At 40.3% G+C, this 22,176-nt stretch overlaps 1 protein-coding gene and 1 long non-coding RNA gene across 2 annotated transcripts; one reads left to right on the forward strand and one right to left on the reverse strand.

Annotated features, from left to right (window-relative positions):
• Window positions 1-6,093: 6,093 nt before the first annotated feature.
• irx5a (iroquois homeobox 5a) lies at window positions 6,094-10,058 on the reverse strand. Its single transcript, XM_063466356.1, has 3 exons — window positions 9,404-10,058; window positions 8,058-8,463; window positions 6,094-7,424 (listed from the first exon to the last, which is right to left on the reverse strand). Exons 1-3 carry the CDS (start codon window positions 9,644-9,646, stop codon window positions 6,718-6,720), a joined length of 1,356 nt encoding a protein of 451 aa, XP_063322426.1. The 5' UTR covers window positions 9,647-10,058; the 3' UTR covers window positions 6,094-6,717.
• A 3,154-nt stretch (window positions 10,059-13,212) lies between these two features.
• Window positions 13,213-21,416, forward strand: LOC134620324 (uncharacterized). Its single transcript, XR_010092105.1, has 3 exons — window positions 13,213-16,219; window positions 16,760-16,891; window positions 21,059-21,416. It is a non-coding gene; the product is annotated as an uncharacterized LOC134620324 (long non-coding RNA).
• The last annotated feature ends 760 nt before the right edge of the window (window positions 21,417-22,176 follow it).

Consider the following 22,176-nt stretch of genomic DNA (forward strand, 5'->3'; position numbering starts at 1 on the left):
GCAACTCTCAGTTACTGTGTTAGATGGGACGTCTCAAGTGGGAAGGGATGCAGTTGGAGCAGTTAGCAGAGAGGGGGGTAGTTAGGGGTGGTCTTTATCTGTTAAAGCCCCTCTCTGATGAGATTACCTATTGAAGTTGGCTGTAAACCACGCTGTTAATCAGGGTGCTGCAGCCAGCACACTCCCACTGGCATGCAGCCACTGCTTGATTTATTTATTTATTTTTTATTTTTTGGATGGGTGATAGGGAAGGAAAAAGAAACTACCAATTATTTTGTATGCCATTTTTAGCCTTTTTATCAACTTAATGTCTGGAACATTCAAGTGTCATGAAGCATGGACAAGAACTAAACTCATTTATTTTTCTTCATGTTTAGGTTTAGATTTGGTTGCCATCTAATTTGTCTTTTAAATTAAAAAATCCAGCTGCTACTTGTGTGTACCAAATTCAGGTCAGCCATTGTAGTTGTTCCTGATTGGACAGTTTGTGAGTTGCAGCACTAGCAGGCACTTTTGCTAAATTGGCACTGAGACACTGTCACACATGGGGTCCGTGCAGCTTGCTTCCTCTCATCGTGTGGGAGTGAGGGCTAGTCTGGAGCAGGGAGTTTTGGATGAGTCGAGCAGCAACGGCATCTCCTTGCCCCTTCTCATTAACGTTCTCTCCACACACCGCTGAATTGAGCACAGCTCAAAATAACTTGGGTGGGGGGTGGAGGGGGTTGGGGTGTTGGAGTCTGTGCCCCGTTTATCTCCATCTTGGGAACTGATCCAATTAAGTAAGTGCCCATTTACATCCATCAGACTACACCAAATTGGGAGGAAAAGTGGGAAGCTCACCACAAACAGAAAGAGCAGTGAGAAAAGGTCCATTTGTTGTGCAAGGTGGTTTGGAGAGGGTAAAGTGTCCCATATGAACAGTGGATAATGGTAATGTTACAGGCAGTCTATGTGTGTGTGTGTGCTTATGTTTGACTAAGTGTGTGTTCGCAGGCATTATAGCGGTCATTAGGACAGATATCTGTGTGGTAATGTGGAGCAGATGTTGCGAAGAAAGGGATCATTTAAAAGGGCAAATGTAAATAAACAGTCAGGCAGCTTGGTCCCCCTCCTCCCTTGTGGACCCTGTGAAGTCACTGAAAGAAAACAGTTCATCAATCTTCTTCAAAAACATGAATATTGTGGAAAAAAGAGGACCTTATCGGAAGTAGATAGACTCCCCTTTGGCTTCCATTAATAGTCCCTTCCATTATTTTTATTTAAGAATATCTTTAATATTTGATTGATAAAAACTTCTGAGTCAGATGGTACACTTGGTAAAATAGCAAGGTTTGACGCAGAACACAAGCACTGGTGTTAGCTCACCTTTTTGACCAGAATGAGGGAGGAGCCATGTGAAGGTACAGACAGGACCTGTACTGAGTCACAGGAGGAAGAACCTGCCGGTGTCTCCACCTCCAGATTGGATGCACACACTTACTGCTCTGTGGCTGTGCATACCTGAGGGAGTTTGGCGTGAAGTACGCTCTAAGTCTCTCTCTCTCTGTGTGTGTGTGTGTGTGTTTGTGTCACCATCATCTCCTCTAGGGCAGGGCAGACCCCCCTAGTGTGAGCACCAGTGAGCCCTTACATGGGCACTGAACACAGGCCCTTTGCAGTCAGAGGGTCAAAAGCTCACACCACACTGCTGTCAGAGCAGAGTGGTCAATGGCCAGGACCTGTCAAGGAGTTAAGGTGCTTTCAGAGAAGGGTATTTCAGTGTATGCATGTATTTGGGTGGTCATTAATATAAATTAAAATTAGACAACTCTGCATAACTGAAACATTACCCAGCACTTAATTTGAATGGGAACCTTTAAAAATGATTCTTTTGGGGGGTAATCGACACATAATAATGCACCCATCTCTAAACAGATTTTTTATATTTTCTACTGGAACTGAATCCTTTAGTTCTCCTTACCTGAACTGCTGGCTTCCAAAAACTTCATAGTTCATCACTCTTCCTTAATGTTTTTTTCCCTGCCTTATAGATATGTTTTGTTAATATATATATATATATATATATATATATATATATATATATATATATATATATATATATATATATATATATGTATATATATGTGTGTGTGTGTGTGTGTGTGTGTGTTTGTAGCGGTGGGGGTGGGTCACTTTAAACATCTCACAGCTGAAAATTACACGTGTAATCTCTCCCAGAGGAGTTCTATAGAGAAATAGAAAAACAGTCCGTGAAGTGCACAAAAATAGTGGTAAATCACTCTCTGCCACCTTATCGGGGCCGCCTTGCCATGTGTTCAAAAGCGTTTTATAACTTCACTTAACATGAACGTTGGAAGTGTAAGAGTCTCGAGAGTGACGCGAATTTGAGGCTTTCAAAGGTGAGCAAATATGCGCTCACGAAAAAATGAAGTCGTTTCACAAGCAGTTAGTCCCACACACGGCCCATGTGAACCTCGTCGACTTCGGACTCAAGTCAGCACAGATTCTGCAAGAGGCTAAAGTTGAAATATTATGTCCCTAATTAGCATTCTCATAGAAGAAATCATGAGGATTAAATAGCCATGAGCTTTTTTTGAACATCCCCAAGAAAACGTTTTTTACACCTAAGGAAAAAACAAAAACCGAATGCCCATTATGTTGTGACATGTTATGTAAGCATCACAACATAAAATAAATAAATAAAAACTTATTTTCTTTCTTTTAAGGATTATAACAGCAAAATGAGGTTGCCACTGTGAGCTATTATAGGGTAAACGGAGTTTGAAGAGGAAACGTGAGAATCCGGTGAAATAAGTGTTTTTGCAGCCGTCTGCGAGTCACAGATAAGACCGCGTTTTCTTAAAAAAAACCCCAAAAGAAAACAAGAAAAAAGTAAACAAAAACAAAACAAAAAAAACCCCATCCCTTTTATTTCAGCATTCTTTTAGACATTTGTATCTGGCAAAATTTGTGTTGCAAATCATACCCACTGCCACTAATCTGTGCAGGTCAAGTACAGCGGGTGTCTATTTACACATTTGAGCTAAATTTGACCCCAGCTTTTATGTGTTGTATCAGTATGCTGTTTATAAGATGTACCGTTTGCTCAGTTGAGTAATCCTTCAGCGATATTGGGAATGTGTGTATCAACAGGTTTTGATTTCACCTTGTAGTCTGACATACAGTAGCATGTGATAGGCCTTCGCAGAACGGTCCAGTGGCAAGTGTTTAATCTGTTTGGGCCTCAGTGTCTTTGCCCCTGCAGCAAATCTCTTGCCAAACCGAGCAGCAGTTTCCAGCAGGTCCGTTCCAAATAGTGTCAAATTAAAGAAGGGTAAACTGATCTACACCAGATTATCCCAGAAACAGCATTCGATATACACGATACATTTTTAGTTTAAAATGAAATTAAAGTTTTAAAAATACTTTACGTTAGTCTGTGCTGTAAAATTTCCCTACAGATTTTTTTTTTCTTTTAAAACTTTTATTTTATTTCGTTTTGTAACCTCCCTAAATATTCGACAAAAACTGGATATTTGGTAAGCTGCTAAATTACGTGGATGTCCCTATGATAAACGTGCGCTCTTGACTTCCCAGATAAGTACAGTAATGAAAAGCATGATACAAGGCCACAGATGCCAGACTTAACTCTCACTTCATTGCACCCCGCCGTTCCCAAAAGTGTCGAAAACAAACAAGAAACCACGGTTTACTCTTGTTATTCATTAGACTTATAATAGCACTATTTTCAGTCACCAGTGAAAGTCTCCCTTATGACACTCAAGCACACACATAAACCTACTTTTAATATGCATAAATAAAACATAATGAGCGGCACATTTCAGGGTTACGTTTTTTTATGACAAAGGATATAAAATGTCAGTTTCCCCCAGTCTATATATATATATATATATATATATATATATATATATATATATATATATATATATTTACTGTCGGTAATACAAAATTCTAATTACGCAATAATTCGATTTTGGGTAAATAATGAATTCACTTCTTCGGGTCTAAACAGGAAAATTTAAGAGTTCGTTCAGTACATTTTAATTAGGCGTCAGTCGCTACCCTTAAAATAGATGTAAAGCCGCGGGCCTTTATTTTCAGTTTGGGCGGGAAAAAAAATACTTTAATTGATATGATGACAGTATGCGAAGACCGAAGGTTTTTTTTTTTTCCCTCAAAGCTGCTTTTAAACGCTCAACAACAACAAAGTCGGTGTGACTGCAAAGACCTTATCCAGCTCTTTCTCCCGTGTTTCTTCTCCTGTCGGATTATTTTCCCCATTTTCACACGTGGGAATGGTTTCACCCCTGCTTAGTATTCTCACATTGTAGCAATTCCAACAATGAACCGACACGCCATTCAAGTAGAGGGGTAAGCCAGGCAAAGTTGCAGAGCCTATCCTTCTAGGCTGCCATGCCTCTGATGAATGGCTGTAAATTCTGTGCTCTTCCTTCACCAGTCATAATTGATTGCATATATATAGATGTATAGCGTCATCACAGACGTTGGTATACACCCAAAAACACGCACAAATATATATATATATATATATATACACACAAACTTGCATCTTGCATAATCTTAAAGTATTTACCTATCTGCACAGATATTATTTATGCCGCAGAAATACTGTTTATATTGTCCCCCTGAAACATTTCAGTCAGATTCAGTCAAATCTGCGCAATTTCTAATAAAACTCTACTACTCTCTTAGGGGACATTGCATGGGACAGTCCAGTCCTCCTGGGGTCAGCAAAGAGAGAGAGAGAAAAAAAACCTAATTATGCTATTTATCCGGCTGATGTGTCGCAATCACTGTTCACACACACTCTGTCAGATTAAAAATAGAAGGCCCGAATAGAGGACATTAAGGCTAAGGGAATTATATAAATCTCAGGGGAGATTTCAAACTGAAGAAGGGGAAAGTAAACTATAGAGATTAATGGCAGCCATAAACAAGAGCAGCCTGTCCCACCCTATTAGAGGTCAACAGTATCCCCAATAATAATGATAATAAAGGTAATTATATATATATATATATATATAAGAAATAGGGCCTTCTTATGTTTGGTATAGAACCGTTTCAATACATAACAATAATAATAATATTAGTAATAATAATAATAATAATGATGATATAATCATCATCACAAAAAATAATAACTTTTTCCTTCTTATTAAGTTTTTTCTTCTACACAGTCCCATCTCTGATTTCAAAAGATTAAAAAAATGTTTGAAAAAATTGTATTGCATTTTATAAAAGTAATTTTTTCTTCATTTGTGTTCTTAATGTCGTTTAGGTCTGTATGTATGTATGTATGTATTATTATTATTATTATTATTGTTATTGTTATTATTATTGTTATTGTTATTGTTATTATTATTTTTTTGTATAGCCGCTTGCCAAATTTCCTTCAAATTAGCTATAATCCTTAAAATAACTGTGACCATTATATGTGGCCATTGGCTTCACTTCTTTTTTTCCCTTTCTTTTTTCTTTTCCTTTTTTTTTCTTCCACCAGGCCATTTGATCGGGGATGGGTCTCTGTGACGGATTAGCCGAGTCCCCCCCTGAAATTAGGAGCAAGTGTGACACCTACCTGCAGAAGTTGGAAGAGTTAGCGAGCAGTGCCTTGCTACAGGCTACACGCTATCATAATATCCTTCTGCATCTGGTGTGTGCATGACAGCATTCTCGCTTTACTTCAAACTAATGTTTCACATCTAACGCGCTATTAAAGAGGCTCTCCATTAATGATATATAATAGGGCAGTATGTTCTAAATGCATCGCCGCGTCCCTTTTAACAGCTTTGCCACGCCTTTGGAAAATAGCAATGAGGTCTAAATTTGGCATAAAATCGAGCTCATTACGGAGTTCACCACCTGATTGCTCTGCATAAAACACGGGAGGTAATTGGGTTAAATGAGTGGTCCTTGGTATTGTTATTATATCAATGTCCACATTTAGAAGTCTGCTCAAGAAAAGGGAAAAAAATGAGGCCCTGTGTGCATTTCCAAGAAAATAAAAAAGACACAAGTCTCAGATTAAACTGTAAGTGTTTTGCTCGAATCGGTTTTTTTTTTTCATTCGTTGAAACTCTATGAAAATGTGCCAAAATAAAACGGCTCTTTATGTCAGATATTCCAACATCCTTTTTTTTTTCCTTTTTCTTTTTTTCCTTCTTTTTTTGCAGGCCCTTTTTTTGTTTCAAGTTCGCCACAGATCTCATTGCCATGGTATTTTTTTAAATAATTACCGTTGAAACATCTGTCACGGTGATAAATTGAATTATAACTTCGCATAGATTAACTGACAGTTAAGCATTTTAGACACGTATCAGGCATTACCAACTGCATCCCCCCCAAAATAATCGCTGCACAAATATATATATATTTTTTTTATCCATAATTTACTTCAAAGATAGTGTGTTGTCCATTTTAAATACAAAAATGCTACATTAAATATACATGTTAGTCTTTAATACAAATAGACTCAGGCGGCTGCAGCGATTAAGACCATTCTTGTTACATTTTAAGATTAACCATTCAAAACTTAAAAAAAAAACGAGGATAAGCATTTACTCAGAAAATAACTGTTCTCAGAATTTGCTTCACCGTTGCTCTTTTTTTCTTATCTTTTTTTTTAATGCAACCAAAATAAATAAATGTCCGTAGTGAGTGGAAAATATTCAGGTATTAAATGTTCGACATACCTTTCTTTAGTTCATAAGGGGATTCTTTACAAAGATCTACCTGCGTTTGGCCTCTGACTTTCTGGCTCTCCCTTACCAAAGCCTCAGCTCTATTTAACACAGTCTGGTTTAATCCATTGAAATGTGCCGTGGAGCCCGTGGTTACCGAGCCGTGGTTACTGTGAAGGTGTCCAAAACTGCCACCATAGTTCGTGTAGCCGGGGTAGAAAGGGGAGGTGTAGTACAGAGGCCTGGATAGGACTGTGCTGTTGGGGAGCGGGCACTGAGGGGATGATCGTGATGGAGAAGCGCTAGTGCCTATTACAGTGCTCTGACCCAAACCAGGGCAAGACTGTGACACCTCGCCGCTGCCCTTACACCTGTCTGAGGACGTGGCGATTTCCGCAAGGGACCAGAGTTTGGGTTTAGGAGCAGAGGGGGGCGAGTGGATAACAGAGGTCACGTTGCTGGTGACCGTACCCGATGCATGGCTCAAATCTGACGGCTTGTCTTGTTGCGCAAGCTGGTTCCCCCGGGGCATCGCTGAAGGAGACGACGTGGTTGGTTTCGCAGAATCCGGCAACAACTCTGTAGTCCGCTCCTCCTGGTCTTTTAACTCCGTGTCACTCAGAAGGTGATCCGTGTCTTTGCTATGGTTTTCTTCTTTAAATCTGTCACAGCCTATGTCCCCTGGGTTAAGAAGTTTGTGATCTAAAGCACATACACACACAGACACACACACACACACACAAGGAGACCACAGTTACTTCCAAATAAGCATTAAAATGTTCGTAAAACTCTAGCATGTGTTTCAGATGATTATCAAGCAATTAAACACAGATGCAAACTGAAAGTGGGTGTGCAAAAAATATTTGGGTACCTTTGCACGTTTCTCTTGCAAATTATAATTGTACTATAAAATGTTCTCATAAACATGTAAAAGCCTAAAAAGGAAAATGAACTCCCCCCATAATTATGACTTATGAGTTCATTAAAGTCTGAGCATTCACTACACCGATTAAATGTATTTCAAGTATCAAAATAGCTTTTGCGATGATAAGAAGCGTTTGTACAACTGTAGCCGAATACCAGTTCAATTCACCAGCTGCAGCCTTATTATGCAGTTAAAGATAAATTGACTGCTAAATACTTTGCGTCACCAGCAATTTCAGCCACTGAGAAGTCAAACGAGGGGAGTTCAAGGTGATTATTATTTAAAGCAATTGTCCCATTATAAATAATATACAACCATTAACCAGCAATCAATTTTGCACCCTGAGTGGAAAGACTGCGATGAAAAATTGATGATTTTTTTTTGCCCCTTTTTTTTTCTGCACCACCGACCTGCTTCCGTGTCTGTGGAGTCTCCCTTATCTGTGGGCTTGTTTGGCTCGTCGTCGTCGTTTTTCTCCAGATCGATATTTTCGTCCTCCTCCTCGTCCTCGCTCCGGTTCCGAGGAGTCCAGGTCATTTTGTTCTCCTTCTTTAGCCTCCTCCTGGCGTTGGCGAACCAGGTTGACACCTGGGTGAGGGTCATTTTGGTGATGATGGCCAGCATTATCTTTTCGCCCTTGGTAGGGTAGGGATTTTTGCGGTGCTCGTTGAGCCAGGCCTTCAGGGTGGCGGTGGCGTCCCGGGTTGCATTTTTACGGTATGCTGGATCACCGTAAGGGTAGGTGCCCAAGGGTGCTGCGTAAGGATGGTATCCTATTGAGCCCGCCATGCCCGTAGTGTGGTCATAGGGAGAACTCTGTAATAAAAACGAGAAAGTGTGCAAAAGTTCTGTTATTCTTTAAACTGCTGCAAAATACTTAGAAGGACTTGCGGCACACAAACGTAAACACACGTGCACGACTCCACACATAAACACGCGCACGAATAGTCACGCAAGCACATACTCGTAATCGCGCAAGGGTGCACTGGCTTTAATCCAGCGGTTCGAGTATGGAGTCAATGTTTATGGAATGGTTTTGAACTTAATTGGATATTTGAAATTGGATTCGTGCTTCGGTGTTATTTATTTATTTTTTATTTATTTTTATTCTATTTTAATTTTTATTTTCTTCATGTTAACGCGATGTGATTCTTGCTGTTGCTACTGAAATAGTACATTTTCCAATTAGAATAACATAAAAACATTATGCGCGGTGGCCCTAAAATTCTTTTTCCTTGCCTGTTAAACAGCGATCAATCTTTAAGCAGTAGCAAATGGGCCTATAAAACAAATATGAATTACTTACGTGGTAAGAGATCGCTCACAGAGAATAGGAGACAATTAAATAAAATAGTTTTTAGTCTTTTCTTCCCCGCAAGCTTTACTATTTAAGTTTTATATTTGGACCAACTAAAGGACTTACAAGAAAGAAACGCAGCGATGTAAGCTGCCGTCCGTTTCGTTCGGTCAGGAGCTTAGAAGCTTCGGCAAGACATTGCCTAATCTATTAAAAACTACTATTAACTTCAAAGCCATAACAGTACACGACTTTTTTAGATTAGTTACATTTACTCAGAAATATCTTTTCTGGACATAAAAATCTCTACTTTTCTATCCACGTACTTTTCTGTGACGCACATTTCTTCTCAATGGCTTGATTCCGACTGCGCAACACACACCTAAGGGTTCTATAACGAGTTAATTCCCCTCGCTTTTGCCACCTATTAGATTGAATAATCACCTTTAGTGTACTCACCACATATGAGGTGAACGTGGCAGCTGCCGCCGCGTCTGCATTATATGGCAAGTGGGAGTTGTAGCCTGGCGAGGCGCTGGTGAACGCGGTAGATCCGGCATATGGCGCAAACGCAGATCCCGAAGAGGATCTCCCAAGTTCCTCGGTTCTGGGTCCCGATATAACACTGGTGCTGTACGCGGGGCACGAATACAGGGCTAATGAAGCGGACGGCTGGTACAAGTAGCCCTGAGGATATGCCATGCTGGAGTCTGGAGAGTATAAGCCACCTAACTTGTGCACTTTCCCCCCTTTATTTTCTCATGCGCTGATGTCGGAGCGCATAGAGCTGTATCTGCAGCCCGCTGTCTCCCCCCTTCTAAATGGCAATTGTCAAGGAAAAAAGTAATTTTTAGATGAAAATAAGCTTGGATATTGGGTGGATTTTTTGGTCGCTGCCAGTCAGCCAGTCAGCCACTGTCCGCCGGAGGTTTGGTCTTGTTTTGTTTTCTGCTGCTCCCTTATCGGAGTTGAATCCTCGCTCTCATGCCCATGCAGAAGTTTTTATTATTATTTTTTTTCTTTGCCAGTCGGACGGGGGCTTTGCTTGGGAAAATGTCCTGCCAAGATGCTAAGTTGGAAATTGAGGATCCTGACGCCTACTACGCTGCACTCTACGCTCCTCCTCTCGGGGTGTAGTCACAGAAGGAAAAGGCGAGCTTATGCTGGGTAACCACAACTCTGCCCAAACCCATGGTCTCTCTCTCTCTCTCTCTCTCCCTCTCTCTCTTCTCTCCAACACCCCCTCCTTTCCGTTGCGTTAACTAACAACCCTTCTCATTCTCTATTTCTCTATTTTTTCTTCTTTAACAAGGCTTGTTGCTGTAAGTCTCAAGTGCGCCTTGCAGCCCCCCCTTTGGATGGCGACACCATGCGAGTCTGTCAACTCCCAACTTTCTTCTTTTTCTTCCAAATAGGAAGCCGTCACTTTCACACTTGATCAATAACAAGTCGGCTGTTGTATGCCAGGATATGGGCTCGCAAGATACCGGCAGGAATTAAAAAAGACGGTCCACCGCAGTGCTCTCTTTTTTGTTATTCTTTCTTTGTGCTTAAAAACGTCCTCATTTCACATATTTGCGTTAAATCAACAGACTGACGCCCCGCGATCTCCGTGCGCCTTGCATTAAAATCGGCAGTTGGGGTTTCAAATGGATTACTACAGTTGTGCAAGTCGACTTTCTAACGCACGACGATTGTTGCATTGGTAAGACAGTATAGCCTGTGACAAAAGTAAAAGTAAGATGGCGCAAATTGTCCTCGAGCGACAACTGTGTGAGAATAGTTTTGTAGGTGAGAATTTTTTTTTTTTATCATGTCGACGGTTTTATGTTTTAATTGTGAACGCGTGGTCGTCCACTCCGTGATCACGGCTATTTGCTTATTTTATTGTATTTTTTTGCAAATTATCCTGAAATGAACCAGTCGGATAAGCTACACTGCCAGAAACTCATGAACCTTCAAACCAGGGCAGAACAGTGCCAAGTGCACCGAATCTCACCGGACAAACTCATTTGATCGCTGTAGATGCATTTCTGTTCCTGAAATTCTAAAGAATGTTTAATGTACCGCTTTTATCGTTAATTAGTTAAATATATTTAATAAAGATAAGTCCAGGCATCATTATTAAATATAATAATTAACGGTCATTATTATTATTATTATTATTATTATTATTATTATTATTATTGGGACATAAATATCGTTCTTTCACAAGTATGGAATACTAACTTGGATTCAAAATACGAGCTGAATTTTATTATTTTGTTTAGTATGTTTCAAACATCTAAAAGCCCATTCTCATTCTGGTGACTTTCCAGTTCAAGTCTCAGATAAGCCGAAAGGGATCGCTGTAGGCGCTGCTAAAGAGTGTGTGTGCACATATTGTCACGTGTTTCTTACGTTCCGAAAACCTCTAGAGAGCAAAGAATGATGACGGTGGTACAGTGGGAGAAGACTCAGACTTACGAGGGAGAGAAAGAGGGGAAAAAAGAGAAAGATGGATACACAAAGCGATCCTACAGTATAGCCTAATCAGATGACAGTGATACCATGAGCCCTAGTTTCACAGCGCCCTGTAGTGATTAGACACTCAAGTAATTATTGAAACTTTTCTCATAATAACAGCTACAAGGGGAGCAATTCGAATCAGCTGGTACCAGCTGGTACTAATGTACATATATATATATATATACATATTCGTTTTTTAATTTACGTTAAAGTTAAAATAAAGCAGCAGCGTTAAACAGCCTCCTTATTAGAGACGTAAATGTATTTAATAGTGGAGTGATTGTGTGCCACGAGCTATAAAATTCCCATAACTGGAATATTGTGCCTTGTGGGTTGTTTCATCCCGAAATATTTACTTTATCTATTTATTTCATAAGATATAGGAAAAAAAGTTTTGAGGGCCTAGGATGAAGGGTCTGTGTCATGTGTCCTCCTTAATGCGTTTTGGTTCAGAGTTGCTCTCTGAAGTAGGAGGAGGACCCATAATTTGAGATCACGGAGCCTATAATAGGAGTAGGGTTATGGCAACTGCTACCGCCTCTCAGCACTGCTCCGATAAAGGAGGAGGTATAGGTGAGTACAGTTTTGTTCATTTGTGTGTGTTTTTTAATGCGAAAAGGTATTTGAACTACGCAAGTGTTCGCAATAGTCTGGGTTTAATCTTCATTTATATTTTAATTATTCTGATATTATCTGACTTTGTCTCTTCCTATTCGCTATCACTTCTTCTTCTTCCTCTTTCCCCCCTGAGTGAACTGCCTCCGTTTTGACGCATGGAAACGTTTTTAAGTGGCAAAGAAGAATTGAATGAAAGATGATGCATGCCACTTAAAATGCCTGAGGGAGCAAGCGTAATCTAAATTGGATATAGAAGCTATTATTACACAACATTATGCGTTGTGGCGGACTAATTGCGTGGCTGGGTGAGTTAAACAGTCAGTTAATGTCGAGTGGCAGACAGGTTTCTGGAGCGCACAAGGTCAGCTGTACTGTTCCCAAGCCTTTAGTGGTATACAGAAAAATGCTTGAAGTATTCATGGGATTTTTAACCATTCTAAATCTGTGTCCTAAACCGATTAGTTGACACCAATTTTTCTTTGATGTATTAGCTGAGGGCTTTTGCCACTTGGAAGCCAATTGAAATTCAAAACAGTTTTCGCTCCAAATGCTGTGGGGAGATCTGCTGCAAATAATGGATGTAATTTATTTTTGACCTTGCTTTTTTTTTTTTTTTTTTTTTTTCAAAAGGGAGGGTTGTTAAATGATTAAACATATGTGCACTAGCTCTCGACTAAACAACTAGCATTTGATTGGCTATTATTAGTTTTGCATTATAGAGCTGTAAATTTCCATATTTCTTAAAGTGTTATATAAGTGATAAGCATGACTAAAATTGTTATTCCTTTTTTTAATGCCCAATTCACTCTTAAAAGTTGCTGTTCTTGGTGTTATTTTTCCTAAATGAATTAAAAAAATAATAATTGACTCTTTGTTTTTGTTTTTGCATCCCAGATCCATGTTGATGAAGTCACCAAGCAGTCAGTGAAATGCACCCTAACCTTCAAACACACAAGCACACTTGCAAATACAGCTTAAGTTAAATAACCTTGTTCACATTTTGAAACGATAATTAAAAAACACAGGTGGATATATACTCAAAAAGTCAGTTCTGTGTTTATATAACTGTAATAATTTATCAGTTTTTTAACTCTTTTATAGTTTTTAAATATGCTGCATTGCTGCTATTCCCGTGATTTTATTCCAGATAGAATCCCTTAATGTTTTGCTTAGTATCACCACTTTTCCTCACACAAACTGATGCCCATGATTCGATGGGTTGATTTGACTTTAATAATCATACAATTTACATGAAGCACAATAATTCAATATGGCTTTCAGGGGAGAGAATCTATTTTCTGATCTCCTTTCTGTTCTTGTGATCTCTTTTTCTTTTATTGACCTGAATGAAGATGTATGGAGTGAGAGTGTGTGTGTGTCTTCGGTTTCCTCCTGATGGGGTATATCAGCTCCCCCCTCTTCTCCCTACTCCCCACGATCCCCGCAAGGCTGAATGGCAGGCCTCTGGATTGGCTAAGTGATGAAATGATGACCCTATTATGGGAAGCGATTCCAAAATGAGAGATATCAGACGAAGATTACACCCCTCTCTCACTGCCACGCCATCCTCCTGCAATACACTGCCAGCTGCGCAGATGATGATTGATTCGCTTCAGATGGATCGCAGGAAGCACCCATTGATTTTTCTGTGTTTTATCAAAAATATTTATTTACAGTTGTATCCATAGGGTGTATCCAGACTCAACCCATACTTCGTTCTCCAAATGGGGGTTGGTATAAAAGGGATAATTCCCCCTGTTCCATGACAAGACGAATGACCTGAAGTATTATTTCAGAAATGAGTCAATAGGCTCAGTGAGTAAATGAATATTGATTGGATATAATGAAGCCTGAGTGTGAATATGAGCCGTGTTGCAGACTTCACTGCAGTGATGCTGAACCTCTCCAACTGAGTATTTTGCAGACCTGCATGCACAGCTGGGACTAAATACACCTCATTCAGATGGTGAATCAACACATTCAACTTTTCCTGTGTATTTTGATTCATGATCTGAGAGTGTCCATACTTGACTCGCTTCTTATCAGATCTATGGCTAAATAGCATGTTTATGGTGAAGGTACTATAGGTGCCATATGGCAATAATCCAAGACTCATGTTACTTAAAAGCTCTGGAGACATGTAGGAGGCATTTCTGTGTCACCTTTACAAAGGTAAACTGATACAACATACAAATCAAATGACAACTAGAATGCTAAAACCACAGTGTGGGAGCTGTGCCCTAGATATTTGCACTGACTTAATCCAATTGAAATAGTATGAGTGAGTTGCAGGGGCTCCCAGGTCTGTTGCTTGCTTATGTATGTGATGCATAATAGAAGTTGACGAGGTTGGTGATAGATCACAGCCCAGGTAATGTAAACACATTAATCCCTCAGGGTTCATGTGCATGTTCTTTCTCTCCTTTTCTCTTATATCAGTCCCTCTCTCTCTATCTGTCTCTCTCTTTCTCTCTCTTCAAGCCCCCATCCTCCCCCCTCCACGTTCATCATCTTCCCTAAACGCGTTAGTGGAGCACAAACCAGAAGCAGCCTTAATCTGTCAACATGCCCTTTAATTGGAGGGAGAAAACAACACGTGCTTCTGGTTATGCCATTCCTAAGTGCACATGCCAAAGAAACACAGAGTTCATGGAAGAAGTGATCCCGGGAGAGCAGGGCATAATTAAAAGTATCTTTTAATAGGCTTGTAATGCTGAGCCTGACTCTTGTTGCTTTAAGTAGAGGGCGAACTCTGTGGCTGGAGACGGACATGCAAGGGGCTTCTGCTGAGGGAGCCTGTAAACGATACATTGCCTCGTCGTCATCAGACATGCAGTCTCTGCCTCAGTCACCACACTCGAGATGACAGCCACTTTCCACCCCTGCCGCGGACACCTTGGCTTACCCGTTGCTGTGTTCTTTTGTTCTCAGAATGAGAGATTCTCCTCCACGACATCACCTCTCCTCATCTCCTTCCCAGCCACTTTGGCAAGTTGTGTTCTACCTCCTACTCACAGCTCCAGCGGGGAGTGAGAACTGGGACTAAGGGGTTGATTTGGGGCCTGCTACACTGTAATCAAATGAGACTGCTTAGGGGAGAGGAGAAGGAGGAGGTGGAGTATTATGTTCTGTCGTGCATTCCACTGCAGCATTGTTGCTTTTTTGTTTTTGTCAGGGCAGGCTTTGATGCTGTATCCTCTTACCTTTGTAGTCCCGGTAGCCATGTTTCATAAACACGGAATGGGAAACATCCTCAGCATTAGAAATTTAGATTGCTGCTTTCCTCCTGCCACTCTGCATTCCGCACGTGCCCGGTCGCATTCTCCATCTCCCATTGCTGAGGTATTAAGTTTCCTCTCCCATGCCTCTGATACATTTAAACATCTTACAATCAGTCCCTTTTATTCGGTGTGTCATGTATAATCTGCGGAAACAACAATGCCAACATGGCTCTATGTTGCTCTCGCTCTCTTGGTACTTAAGAAGTCTGCTGTCACTGTTTTGTTTCAGGACAATTGCACATGCAAAATGCTTACTTGCTTTAAATTGAGAAGTTGCTAGGTATTCAATTTAGAACTTGTCTTCATTATTAAGAATGTAATATTAATGTCAAGCTAAGAATTCTATAGTACATTGCTTTCTTTGTATTTTCACACAGGGAATAGGCAGTGCGTGGTTGTCTTTGTAGTTAACCGAAAGTCTCAGTGGGATAACAGTGTATTATAATCCTTAATCTATCTTAACTCATTAAAATGCAGTGTTCAGTTCTCCTGCCCATATTTTATTGTCTCGTTGCAATTTTAGTGACATGAGAGAAATTTCATGCGTAATTGAATATTTAAATGTCAGACACTGACGAGAATCATTGCAAAATCCTGAAATTACTGCCACATATAGGTATGTAATATACTTAAGAAAAAAAGTTAGATAAGATGCAAATCTATATTTGTCAGCAGAATCGTCCTCTGTAACACACTGTGCCTCAGTTCTCTCTTTTCTTCTACCTCTTCTTCTTCTTGGAAAGTAACCATTTTGTCCGACATCTGACACACTGCCCTGGGTTATTGAGCCAGACGTGGAAATCCAAAGCGGAGATGCTCTCCTTAATGCCTGACACCTGGTGCAGATTTGGAAGGGATTGCACTACAGGTACTGTCTTACCTCTTCACCAATCCCAGAAAGTCCCTTAGGTATTTCCTTTTCTTTCCACGGCTGTGTTTGTTTCTACTCTTCTTTGCCACCCAGGTATCAAGCCTCTGTTAGCTGGCCCCTGTGTTGGGATTAAGTTCAGAAGGTGTTGAAAAATGATACCTATTATCCCTTTGATAAATATGATTCTGATTTGTTCAGGTATTTTTAAGGCCTCAAAAAATATAAGTAGGATTAAAAACCTTTCTAAGTATACCTTACATTTTCAGTGGGATAAAATGAAAGAAAGATTTCCTGTCCAGGAGCCAGAGCTTTTTTTTTTCTACTTTAAAAATAAAGTAAATGATAGCAATTGAAGAAAGGGAATAGTTTGCGCGCAATGCTGTCACTGAAAAGTTAAATCTGACAGTTCTTTCATTTCAAACAGGAGTTCAGTTTTCTGGAATGATTACTGAAACATGTCTGATGCTAATATTATTAAACTGCTAATTCTACTTTTGATCCTGTTGTTTGTTCTTCTCTTGCCACACCCTCTGTCAGGGTATGCTTTACAAGTGGACGCTACTCTGGAGTGTTGCAGCTCACCTTACCGCTTGCAGTCACATCTGCAGACTGTGCTGGAGCAGAATGGCTAGCGAACATAAACACAGCAAGGACATCAAAGGCCGGCAGGTTGGGCTATACCACCTGAGCATGCTGATTGCAGTGCAGTTCAGTATCATCTGACTAGTGAAAAGAGAGGATTTTGTTGCACCAAGTTGAGACATTTAACAGAAGGTTCCAATCAGAATTATTTGTTTGTTTGTTTAAAAAAATAAAAATAAATGAATAAATAAAAGCTCGAAACACAAGCTTTTTGGCCTATGAATGGCAAATTATAATTCAGTCCTGGATAACTCAAGCAACACAGATAAACTGTGAGCTGTACGCCACAATAATGTAACAGTCTTTCCTGGATAATAATATAATAAGCAAGATAAGCAAGTGCACACTTGGTGAGCTTCATAGGCACACTGTTTATGTTGACACATGCAACTCTCTTCCTGATGCAAATGCAATCTAAACATTAAGCAAAGGGAAGGCAAGCGTAGCCCATAAAGGCTGTGAGCTCCAAACACTTTGAACAGACAACTATCACTAATCACTCCCAGAGCAGTGCGGCGTGTAATTACTCTGCCAAACGTTTGCCTTTCACAGCTTAGCACTGGGAGCCCTGACCCTGCGCTTCCCTGTCTTTCCTCACCACCGTGCATGTGGAAGGGGAGGACCCCCACCACCCCCCGCCTGCTCCTCTTTCCCCTTTCTCTTTAGCAAGGGGAAAGGCAAGCTGAGCTCCCTCTCAGTATTTAGAAAAAGAGGGGGGTGGGGGGTGGGGGGGAAGAGAGGGGGAAAAAGAGAGGGAGAAAGACAGGAAGGGAGAAGACTGAGGTTGGTGCTTCCGGCTTTGTGGGAGCCCATTTAAACAGGCTTTGAAACCCTAGCCATCCGGAGATCAGAAATAGCCTTATTGACTGCATGGGCCCAGAAGTGACTGAGCACACAGGGTTCTTAAGAGTTCACTCTTCCTTGCCGCTTGGAACAGGGGGGTGGGCACCACATGCTGAGGCCCTCTACAAAGATTTTGGACATAAATTTTACATCAGGAGAAAATATTATTTTTACAGCTATTTTTAGTGTCGCATGGTTGTATCTCAATTTTTGTGCGGTTGTATGATTTGTGTGTGTGTGTGTGTGTGGTTTTTATTTTAGTTATTTTTTATTTTATTGTTTGGAGTGGCAGACATCTAATTCTGCTTTTTCCCTCAGTCTTATTTATTGATATTAGTAATGCAGCTGTCATTCTGCAATGAGATCTGTCCTCTGTCTGGGTGAATGCTGATAAGATGACACAATGCAAATATGAAGTGTGATGGAGCCGCTTTGGCAAGCAGGTACAGAGTGTGCAGGGACCAGCATCCCATAATGACTATTAGCTGGATTTCACAGCCTGCTTCTGATCTCTTTCAGTGACAGGGGCCTTTATAAGAGGCTGGGTGTGTCACTGCCCCTCCTAATGGCTCTCATATACATGTGCATATGCACTGAAATGTCATATACACAAAGAGGAATATTATACTTTGTACAATAAGTGTAATTCTATTTGGTATCATTGTGAACTTAAAAAAAAGACATTTTTTGTATCACAAAAATGGTGATAGATTTTCTCCTTTTTGATTTTTGATTTTTGATTTTTTTTTTTAGTTTTTATGAATAAATGAAATCAGATTGCTATATATTTTAAGCTGGCCCACTGGCACAATGAAACTGAACTTCATAGTAGAAGTGATCCTTTCAGCATATTATCGATACATAACGTATCGTTATCTTAATTTCACTAGTCATCTTTACCATATTGTAATATTCTTCACCACCGCTGTAAAGGCTCATTTAGACTCGCAGAAGCTTAAAGAGCTCTCTCAGTTGCTGCTTGTATAAGCTTTTGAGAGAGTCCCGTTTTATCACTGATGTAGTAATTTCACTTCATCAGTCAGTTGTGACTAAAAATACATCAGGGATTAGCTTCATGGCCAGACTATCTTCCACTGCTTTGATAACATAATGGGGGCTGGTGCTTGTGGTTACAATCATCTGATATAGGTTCATAACATTCGAAACTACACTTACAATACTACGGGCTTTTTGAAAGAGAAGAATAGAGTGTGATCTTCTTAAACTCTCATGAAAATTGTGTGTTTTCCCTTTTAATTCCTTTGTAGGAGCATTTTGCAAAGATGAAAATTCCTCCCACCCCCACTCGTTCCCCTTTCCAGTTTCTATTCTACACAAATTAGCTATGGTCCTGGAGGGCAAAATGACAAGAGGTTACTGGAAGACTATGTGTTTAATTAATTGAAAAATGCTTAAATTGCTTTTACAGTTGTTATGTGGAGTGAAAAAAGGGAATCCATGTTGCCAGTACTCAACCATAATTAGCACCCGCGGGAATTAAATATTTAGCATTAGCTGTGTTGCGGCACTTAGGACACAAATTTCTATTTTAACTATGAAAGCGAGCCTGTCTTAAGTGCATGAGTCTGTGTGGACAGCTGTGCAAAGGGGAACAGCACAGGATATTTCAGCGAGACACCCCAGTGGCATTTCGGGTCCTTCCACATCACATGTGTAAGAGATATGGCAGTTGTATTCCCAGGGGTTAGGCATTACTCAGAGTATTTAGTTTTCTAATTAGGCTGAGGGCCTTCGTCCATGCCTACCACCACCATGGGAGCCAATGAGAATTTCCTCTCTTTTGTGTCAACTCTGAGACACAGAAAGAGGGGAAAAAAACAGGAATGAAAAGAAAGAGATAAAGAGGACGCATGTGTGAAAATGAGAGAGAGATGTACACATGGTTGAAGGAGAAATAAAAGACCTGCAGAAAAGCCTTTGTTTATTCCAACTTTAATTACACATTGCATTTAATGACTCCACTGGTGTGTTTGAGGCTGGAGAGGGAGAAGCTGTGGAGCCTTAATGATCTGTAGTAGTGGATGTCAGCCGAGCCGTTGGAGACTTAAAGCCCATTTTTAAAACTCCCTTTTTGTTTGGGCCTAGAGGCGACAGCGCAAATGGAGTTCATGCTAAGCCACACTAGGCTAGACTTAGGGACTACTTCACTGTCTGGTCAGCCAATTTCACAAAGGGCCAGGCCATTTGGAGGCATCAGCAGCTGACCGCAGCAACTGTTAAACTTGTCAGTGTGCATCAGGTTACCCACTAATGAGAAGTAATAAAGGTTATCCCAACTTTTTAAGTGTTTGATCTTTGTGCACAGTGGGATTTAAACATAACGCGTGGAAGGTGAACCAAGATTGGAATTGGAATTTGACCCCTATGTTATGTATGAATGAGGATTTAGAAATAGATACAAATAATTAAAAGCTCAAGCTCTGAAACTTGGATGAATAGTTTTGGAATGTAACATATTGTGCACTTAACTGATATAGATATCGTGGATTATTATTTTTTGTGCAGGGATGCAGGATTACAGGATTACAACCAGACTTGAAGATTGTCTAAAATCATAGTGGTCAACAATGGTTTCTGCCAATATACAACAATCGGGCAGCACAAGCTGTATTTTTCAGAAATTGCATCTCGCTCTGGGGAAGCTGCATTTTTACTATAATGTACTAATGCTGGATTGAATCACTGAATCATGTTCAATTAACACAACTGAATGTATGACCCTTTGAGATGCAGTGTTATTTGTTTTGACACACAGCTCTCAAAAAACGTACCCACCCCATCTTCAGTGCAGAACGTTAAAACCCCTTGTTCTGTAAAACAAATTCTCCGGATTATTCAAAGCTGTGAGAATTAAGATGGAAAAATCCATGCGTAAAATTACCGTCCATTCAACTTGAGGCAATATTTTCCTCTAGAGGCAAATATGTTAATTGAGCTTCCTAAAGTAGCTCAATCCTCAGGTTATTTAATTTCCCCAAAAGCCTTAGCTGTACTGGGGTTGGTGGGGGGTGTAAAATTCTTTACACCAGCAATATTGTCATCAAGGGAAAAATAGCAGCAATGAGAAGAAATGGAAAAGAGCATACTGGTGGAGGTTGAATAACTGTTAGGTCATGAGGTATATATATATATACACACATATACATAATAAAATGAATCATGAGATCATGCAAAAATTTCACAGATGTTAATGTAAAAGCAAGCTGCTAAATCACTAGTTTTCTGCCAGAAAATACAGTTTTGAATAACTCTAAACTGAGCTTAACCTGCCAAAGAATCATCTTCATAACTGTCATGTCATCTAATTGCTTCTGTCTGTTTTCCCCAAAGGCTGTGTCCAGTTCTGTCACTGGTCCTTAGTGCTCCAGCAGCCTGGTCAAAAAGACATCCTGGCAGGGTCCCAGGGTGGATGCATCGCCCACGCACGCTGCTCTTGCCAGATCCCAGAAGTCTTTGTGGTGAACCACTGACCGTGCTGCTCCCTATTTTCTTCCAGCCCAGCAAATAATGTGTCAGAAAAAGATTATTGATAGCCCATAAAAGAAGAGGCAGAATGTTGTTGCCGCTCTGCTCCAACTTTAAAGAACAATACAAGTGCTAAACCATCAGTTTCAATGGTGCACTGCTCCTGAAAGAGCACAGCATTTATTTTTCACATTGTTGTTCAGTTTGAATAAAAGGTGCTACAACTGGAACATGAACAGACAACAATTACTTCTATTTTTTAAATGCTGCTTCATTTTCCTTTACATTTGAAACCTTGTAGTGAGGTTGGCAACTTTGTACTGTGTCTATTCAAAAGAAAAATGAGATCCCTCAAAAGGAACATTGAAATTTTCTCCACGCTCCGTTGAGTCATTCGCATTTTTTGCCAACTTTACCAGACACTGGCGAAGCTGTTGCTCATCTGGCCTAAATGTGGCCTGAGTGGGTGATTCTCAGACAGATGAGGGAAGGTATATTTACAGAATTAACGATGCACTCCATCGGCCACACAACAGCTGCCTGCTACACTTAGCTAATTGAGACTGCAGGCCCATTCTCATTTGCAGAGCACCGTGATTGAACAGTTGGGCAGCTTTATGTGTGTTTTTGCTCTCCTCGTGCTTGAAATCAACACTGACGCTCCCATGCAAAAACAAACACTTGTTCAAGCTGACTGTGTGTTGTGGCAACGCTTGTGAGAAGTCTGCCCTTTTTGTTGTTCAGTGTTTCACTTTTAACGTTGTTCATCCGTCTTATCAACATGTTTGTTTTCAGGGAGGCAGCGGATGATGTGTTGGAGAGATAGAGCAAGGTTCATCTCAGCAGTAATGCTGTTAAATGAGAGAAGGAGCGGGTGTTTCAAGTCTGTGTGTGTATATACAACACTGTTTTGCTGTAAAATCTGTGTTTATGTTCACTGCAGGCATAATTCACAGTGTGTGTTAAAGGGCTCCGGGCCATGC

This window comes from Pelmatolapia mariae, linkage group LG1, assembly GCF_036321145.2.
Source record: "Pelmatolapia mariae isolate MD_Pm_ZW linkage group LG1, Pm_UMD_F_2, whole genome shotgun sequence".
In the NCBI taxonomy this organism is placed as follows: domain Eukaryota; kingdom Metazoa; phylum Chordata; class Actinopteri; order Cichliformes; family Cichlidae; genus Pelmatolapia; species Pelmatolapia mariae.

Coding starts and splice junctions, on each gene's coding strand:
- irx5a (XM_063466356.1), bottom strand. CDS start 9,646: ATGGCATATCCTCAGGGCTACTTGTACCAGCCGTCCGCTTCATTAGCC. Junction 8,464..9,403: donor CCACGTTCACCTCATATGTG/GTGAGTACACTA, acceptor TTTTTATTACAG/AGTTCTCCCTATGACCACAC. Junction 7,425..8,057: donor CTCCACAGACACGGAAGCAG/GTCGGTGGTGCA, acceptor TATGTGCTTTAG/ATCACAAACTTCTTAACCCA.